The sequence below is a fragment of the Hylobates moloch genome, unplaced genomic scaffold, assembly GCF_009828535.3.
Source record: "Hylobates moloch isolate HMO894 unplaced genomic scaffold, HMol_V3 SCAFFOLD_12, whole genome shotgun sequence".
NCBI lineage: Eukaryota > Metazoa > Chordata > Mammalia > Primates > Hylobatidae > Hylobates > Hylobates moloch.
In genome coordinates this window covers 96,700,883-96,708,856 of record NW_026652287.1, presented here as the reverse complement: position 1 = coordinate 96,708,856, position 7,974 = coordinate 96,700,883, and the positions used below count along the sequence as shown (strand labels likewise).

The 7,974-nt window shown below is 39.1% G+C and overlaps 1 protein-coding gene across 1 annotated transcript in view; it reads right to left on the bottom strand.

The window, feature by feature from the left end:
- Nucleotides 1-7,974, bottom strand: part of CFAP54 (cilia and flagella associated protein 54) — a 378,083-nt gene that overhangs the window by 49,876 nt on the left and 320,233 nt on the right. The window contains exon 60 of the mRNA XM_058425781.1: nt 7,632-7,770. Coding sequence (XP_058281764.1) covers nt 7,632-7,770 — 139 coding nt within the window. The remainder of the gene's footprint in view (nt 1-7,631; nt 7,771-7,974) is intronic.

Below are 7,974 nucleotides of genomic sequence, written 5' to 3'. Positions count from 1 at the left end.
TATATATTTTATATATACACACACATTTACCAGCATTTAGAATACTAAAATGATAAAAGTGCATTAATTTTTAAATAACTATGCAATACTGGTTAAAACCTTGAAATAAAAAAGCAAACAACACCTGAAAACAAAGCCCCAAAACTCGATTATATCTAAGTTTAAACAAATGCAAAAACAAGGAAAAGGCCAAATTTCAGGGTTCTAAAACCATAGATATTTCAATTTAACAAATATAATCAAGGCATTATATTAGATGCTGTGGAACACAAAGATGAAGAAACAGACCCTCTCCTCCCAATATTTATAATTACTCAGAAAAACAGATTCATATACAACTAAATAAAATACCAAGCAGAATGTGCTCAGAACACAGGTAGTTATGACACGGTCTAGGATCCTAGATGTGGGAGAGAATAATTCTTAGTAGTAGAAACATGGAAGACTTCCTGGAGGAAGGGTCAGAAGAACTGAGCCTTGAAAAAATACTGCAACTTCAACTGGTAGAGATTGGGGACCAGGGCATTGTGGGAAGGGTAGGGTGGGGGGAGCCATACATAAGCAATGAACAGGGGACATTCAAGGAACACAAGGAATTTGCTGATATGGTGATATGATCTTCATCGCAGGTGTGTATAGGAACCATGGCAGTGAGAGTTCTCACCGGAGAGGTAAATTGTTAACAGGTCATGTAAAAGTAAGGAATTTGGATTTTATTGTATAGAGAATAGAGCAGGACTGGACTGAGGGAATAATGGTAGAGATTGCTTTGAAAAGATAATTCGACCACAGTTTAAAAGTGAACTGCACTGGAAAGAGACAGAAATCAACTAGGACACTACTCAAACAGTTTGGGTAGGAAGTGATCACGGCTAGAAGTGGGCCAGCTTCTATGGGTCTAAAAATGATGGAGGACAGGCAGACTACCCAGCACTAGCCAGGGTACACCAGTGTCCTGTGCTGATCTTGCCAGGATCCTGGTCCACTTTTCCAGATAGAGGGGAACACACATCCACTCCTATATACCCCTTATTTACCTGTATTTTCCAATTGAGTGCTTAGGTAAGGCATGCTTTCTGTCTAAATAAAAGATTTCAACAACGGCATGATGGGTTATTTTAAGGATTTCATTAAGAGCCATGAAACAAAATGACACTGTCTATGTCATTAATGAATTCACATCACAGATGAAGAGAGCAATGCTACCTGAAAAACGCCTTGCCCTGCTTCAGCTCAACATTTTTCAAACAGAAATTTTGCTTCAATGACATTCTTTTAATCTGGCATTACTTGAGGTAAACCGCATACACATGTTCTGAAATTGGCTGACTGGAGGTTGGGATGGTGAGTCCTTGTGTGACCTTGCTACCACAGAGATGAAGAAGGGGAAGGCAGGGAGCTCACCAGTACCAGCCAGAAAGCGGTTGGATGCATGCGTGCTGCAGCTAGCGAGGGGCTGGGAGGGCACAGAATGACCCTTGCTCAGTCTTTGCCACTTCTCCCTTAAAAAGAACATCTGCTATTTCTATGAGTAGTGGCCCTCTGAGTGACTTCAAGATATTAAAGCCAATTCTTAGATTTAGTTTAAATCATCATTTTCCTTCATCTATAATATGGGTGGGGGGAAAAAAACTTCCTAAGTTGCTTTCCAGCCTCCAAACTCTTGCTTCCCTCATCTCTCCTTCACATGCCACCATGATTGTCTTGGCAAATCATAGGGTGGATCATGAGCTGCTCTTCCGGGTGAGGTGCTGCCCCTACCTTGTCCTAGCCCTCAAGATCCAACCCTGCTTTCCCACAGCCCTCTCTTACAGAACAAAATCCTTTCACCATTTATCCATTCAACATCAATCAAATTCCTCCTATAGGCCACGAAGGAGGAATAGGAGATGAACAAAACACAGAGAGCCCATAAGGAGTTCATGGCCTAGTGAGGGCAATTGGAGAGACAGACTCCTACAGCACTTGGTGGTGACACCAGAGCAGAGGAAGCACATAATTCCACCCAGCCTTCCTGCGCCATCTCCCGCTACATTCACCCTGTACTTCTGCCACAACAGATGTCTTATTGTTCCCTGAATATGAGATTCAGTTCCATGACTTCATATCTCATCTCTTGCTGTATTCGCAGTCTGGAATGAGTTTTCTCCACAGGTCTCCAACTAGAAGTTTCACAAACTATTAAGGAAGCACTAAGGTTCAGTTACTGGGCTAGATATTGGCGATATAATGATGAATAAGCCCTCTGAGCAAAGGAACTCACAGTCAAGAGAGAGGAAGAGACAAGTAATCAGCTAATTGCCTAACCAATACAGGATATTTGGGGATGCAGGAAACATGGCCTTAATTTCAGTCTAGAAGGGCTAGAAAATGCTGTGTGAGCTATTTAAGCAAGCACAAAGTCTAGCTCAACTTTCTCTCTACACACACACACACACACACACACACACACACACACACACACGATCTATGTAAATGAGACTTTAAATACAATCAGTTAGAAGAGTTTGCATCAATAACCCCACTGCCAAGAAGGAAGGATTATACAACTCTACCTGTCTATACAGTGCAGAATGTAGATAATGGGGAAATAGGAAAACTGGAAGAAGCCAGAGGTACTAAGTTGAACGACATAATAAATTGCTGAGCCAGACTGGGAAAGAGAAAAGAAACAAAAATCTCTATGTAGACTGAGTTGGAGGAAAAGGTGTAGGAGTTTGAGCCAAATGAGACAGATGTTAGAGAGCTGCTATGGATGCCAGAGAGCTATGAGGGCAAGACAGCTGGGAAAAAGAGGATTTACAAGAAACTTTTCTGTGTATTGTAAAGGATTCTCCCTGGGATGTTCCTATAAGAGACTGGAAAGATTTAGATTATTTTCAATGGTTTTGGACATCAGACTGACTGCCACACTTTCTTAAGACAGAGCTACTGGGTGGCTGGGCTCATTAGGAATGGCATCTGTGTACCTATGGCCATACACGTACATTGATTAAGCTCCTCTGTGACAGGGACCTGGTTATATTGATTTCTGTATATTCTCACCTCCTCAAGCCTGGAAATAGTTTGCACATAATAGTTCCTCAAAAAGAATTTGTGAATTGATGCTAATTTCCGATTGTATCTTGCTCTGTGTTCTCACAGTACTTTAATAGTTGGGATATACTCCCTATATATTAATTTTAATTGCCTTACAATCAGGCATTTCATAAATGTTTGCTGAACTAACCTTAGGTGACTTGGCAAACATATTTTAAACTTTTCATATCAGTATGCTATCATTCCAAATAAGGTGTATGCATCTTAAAATCAGAGTGGTTTGCATCTTCCATATGCTTTAGAACACCTGACAGGCTCTGAACACTCCCGTTAACTGTGAATGACAGATTAAAATAACTCAGCCATTCAGAGCCAGTGTTGTTCACTTTAGAAAAAAGGACACACAAGGTTTTCAAGCCAACAGTGATTGGAACACCTGTTCTGTAGCCCTCCCAATACATCTGAAATTAATATATGTGTTCTGAAGTTCTTGGCTTATTCTGGACCCTAGGGTTTTGGGGGGAAATACATAAAAGGGAGTGAAGAGGAAAACAAGATTCACTACCTTCCCCCTATATCAACCAAAGACACATTTTCTTCACCCTTATATTCAATAACCCACCAACAATCTATACTGTTAATAGAAATAAATATATTAGATTATGGAAGCTATGAAATCCTGTCCAATTCCAGACCAGAATTGATCTCTTTTAGAAGTGTCCTACTTAACTTCTAATTAGCTCCATGTGAAGGTTGTCATGACAACAAACTAGCAGATTTAGTCAATAGAATTTATTTGATACAACCCAGAATCGAGCTTTTTTTTTAAATAAAGTACTCATTAGTATTGTGGAAAAAAGAAAAATTTGTATGTAATTTCATTTCTCAACTTTCAAACGCTGTGAGCTAATTTGCTTGCCAATTCACCTAAACGAATATTAGTGTTCCTTCTGTCTGGTGACATTCTTCCATATATAGAACAGAGCCAGAAAATATCTAAAATGTCCCACGTTAAAGCTGAAGAAACACTTTCCAGGTTGGAGAATAAAACAAATACAAAAACACAAAGAAGAACATCAAGAGTGAAAAGAGTTTGTTCTACTTGAGGGTTGACCCAGGCACACCCACCATTTCAGTTGGAACAGGAAAGCAAGCCATAAGCCTTTCTTAAGGCAAGGTAGGTCCTCCAGATTCCTCCCTCCACTTATCTTCAGACACCACCATACCCTCGACCTCATTTATTTCTTATTTGTTTATATTTATAGTCAACCTCTTGAGTCAGATGCTGGGTTCATTTTGATGAATTTGATACCTACATCTGCCCACCAAGGATGTTTTGGTGACTCTCAGTCCACCCAAAGAGCCCATCTCTCCATCTCAGAGCAGGATTTGAATGAAAAGATCATTTTGGAGTTGAGACGAAAATTAGCTCCAGGAAAAGCTAAGAGACAGACCTTCAGTAGTAAAGCTGAGTGGCAGAGGGTACAATCTAGAATCCTTACTCTAACAGATGCCCATTCTCCTGCCTCAGACAATCTAAGCTGAAAATGGGTTCAGAGGAAAATAATCATTTTCCAAATATGAACTATATAGTAGTGAATTTAGGGACGATTTCAGCAAAGAATATTCTAGACCATGGCTCAAAAATAGCAATATGGTAAATCTGGTATGTGGCTTAAAAATTGTCATTGTAGGTATTCTACAAAAGAAGTATAAAAATAGAGAGCTGAATTCTTTTTGGAAATAGACATGAAAGGGCAATCATGCACTTTATAAAATAAACCTGTATCTACAGCTATAGCTATAAAACCTCCCAAGTTTGAGATAGTTTGAGCTATCTGATATATTGAGGGATTTATTATAAGCACTCAGTACATCATTAAGCATCATAATTCATGTTGCAACATTGGAGGACACCGAAAAGGATGTTCAACCAAAATTCTAAGACATCTGCCCAATGATATACCCAGGCACAGAGCACAGAAGTCATAAATGCTGAAAAGTGGCATTTTGCAAAGGCTAACTGTACTTGCACAGTAGATTCTCTTACGGTTAGGCTTGCTGCTTTTACAATAATGAAAAATGCATTCATTCACTCTACTGATGAATTCAAACTAAAAATGCCAACAAGTATCTTCCAAATATCAGGAAAGTTGCTGACTTTTACACTTTCACATAATGGAAGTGTATAGATGAGGTAAACAAGAAAACAAAGCCAAACCAGTAATATTCTTTCAGAACTAAAAATATTTTGCTACTGACACCCAATTAGATATTCCTAGCAGAAAATGATTTAAGTCAAAAAGATATACTAGACAAAAAATACAGTGAAGATCCTAAAAGCAAGAGAGATGGGTAGAATTAAGTGCTTCCTCTGCTCTGATATCAGCAGAGTGAGGCAAGAGTCTGCATCTCTCATGAGACCATAAGCTCCTAAGGGCTCTCTCTGAGTCTTGCTCATCCCCGATTCCCACGCCATGGCAAGTAGGAGGCAAAAGATGCTGAATGAAGAAAGGATGAATAAACTTTGCTTTGTAGGCAAGAGTTGTGGAAAAGTGAGGCTGGGACCCAAGTAGCTGGGAACTCAACCCAAAAAGTGTCACAAGGAGGGCCCAGAAGCAGAGCTATGCAGCAGGCATGAGAGCATTCAGTCTTCAACTGGAACAGGAAGGTGGGAGGCTCCAGAGGAAAACGTGTTTGAGACATTATTTGATAAATATGAATACTTGAGTAAAAAAATCTATGGATGAACATATGAAAGTTCTGATGCAATGACTGAGAAAACATAAAAAGACAAGTCAAGAAAAATTCAAACACAAAAGAAAGGAAAATAACTATAGTGCACTACTTGACTCAGCTGTGAACATCATTTACAGGGTCATAACACTGAATATTGATTTAATTAAATTTTGTGAGGTAACAATATATAGAAGAGAAGGGAAAAGAAGAAGTTGGGGAGAAGTATAAGTGAGCTAAATCCATATATATCAGACAGGGAATCAATACATATTGTCTAAAATTGATACCTCCAGAAAAAACAATAATTTCTGGCTTTCAGCATGATTCATCATTTTGTCTGGCTTTCTGTCTTCCAAACTGGTGGCACAATTGTTGGCACAGCATATAAACTATTTGGCTAATGAACGAACTGTTAGTGGAAGTGATATGATGGAAGTTTCATGAGCCAGTGTGTAATGTGCCCCCTTCTTTCCCTCCTGCCACAGTGACTGGTGATGTTCCATGATGAATGCACCACCCACCTGGATGCTGGCATGAGTAGACATGAAGCAGGTCCCCAGCTGACTCACTCAGATTTGGAGGCTTTTCATTACCCCATCTTTCATGACTGATACTGAATATTATTTGTAGATGTGAAAGCAAATAACAAAAGCACCAGCTAAAAGTGGAAAGTGGTTGCCTCTGCAGAACGGAATTGTGGAGTGAGCAGAGGTTGGGCAGCAGATTGTCTTTTTTTGTTTTAAGCCATTTAGATCTATCTTTTAAACAGCTACAATAAGTACAGAATACATCTCTCAAGAAATTAAGGTACAGATGGTAATTTAAAGAACAGGTAATTAGGGGAGAACATATATTCCCTACCCTTCTCATTTCCATAAAGGGTAAGGAGTTTCCATATCTCTCCCAAAGAAGGCAAGACACTTCCAGCTTCTTTTGGATTTACCCACAAAAGAGTAGAGTGACTTATCTCATCAGTGAGTTTGGGAAAAGCAACAGAGCATGCTAGGCTCAGCCCCTTATGGGCTTTGTTTATACTTTTTGGAGGCACCCCACCTACAGAACTATAATTCTCTGCTCTCCATGCAGTAAGCTAGAGTGGGGCAGAAGGGAAATGGGGAAACCCTGTGGTTACACAGGTGTGCCAGATGACTGCATGACTAGGTGGGCAAGTCTGGCTATTCAGGGGTAAAATATTAATGTGCTCATTTGGCCATAGACCTAAAGCCAAGTTCATGAATCAGCTTTATCAGTAATGATACTAACATTTTGGTCTCCATATAACTGTCTTCTGTGCCCCAGGAGAACTCAGAACTCAGGAGGGGACAGAAAACCCCCATCTCCTCCAAAACACAAACATCGGTCATCAGAAAAACAACTCAGCTGTGTGATCAGACTTAATAGCATACTATACAGATAATAGCCTTTTTTGTTAGAAAAATATATATAATATAAAAAGTCTGAAAAAATATGCTTATCTATATTTTCTAGTTTTTCTTCACATATTATTTGGGAAATAAAAGTGTTTAAATAATAGACTTAGAGTGAAAAAAGATAAAAGGAATATTGCAAAGTCACAAAGCATTATTTCTTAGGATTCACAGCTATAGCTGAACGATTTATCTGGATTGGTTTGTGTTCATTCACCATCAAATTCTTGTAATTCACATGCTTAGAAGACCTTCAGACCTTCAGAAGACACACTACATATGTGTCAAAAAGTTGAGTCATGTCTTGTACTCTGAATAAACTAGAGGCAGAAGAATTACAGAGTTTAAGTCCAGTTACATAGTTCTGCTTTGAGGATATAAAAGATAATCTATAGCAATGTCATTTTCCATTATTTAACAACTTACTTCCATTTCATTATCAACTGATTCCTCTTCCACTTCTATTTCATATATGTTTTCATTTGAGGTAATTTCAGGAGCTGCTGGCAATGATAGTTCAGCTATTTGAGCAAGATTAGATAACTTCTCATGAATTGAAATAATCCTGAAAATAACAAATATATATGAATTTTATTTGAAGAGTTAAGAAAGGTATTTATGGCCAGGCGCAGTGGCTCACGCCTGTAATCCCAGCACTTTGGGAGGCCAAGGCAGGCAGATCACGAGGTCAGGAGATTGAGACCATCCTGGCTAACATGGTGAAACCCTGTCTCTACTAAAAATACAAAAAAATTAGCCAGGTGTGGTG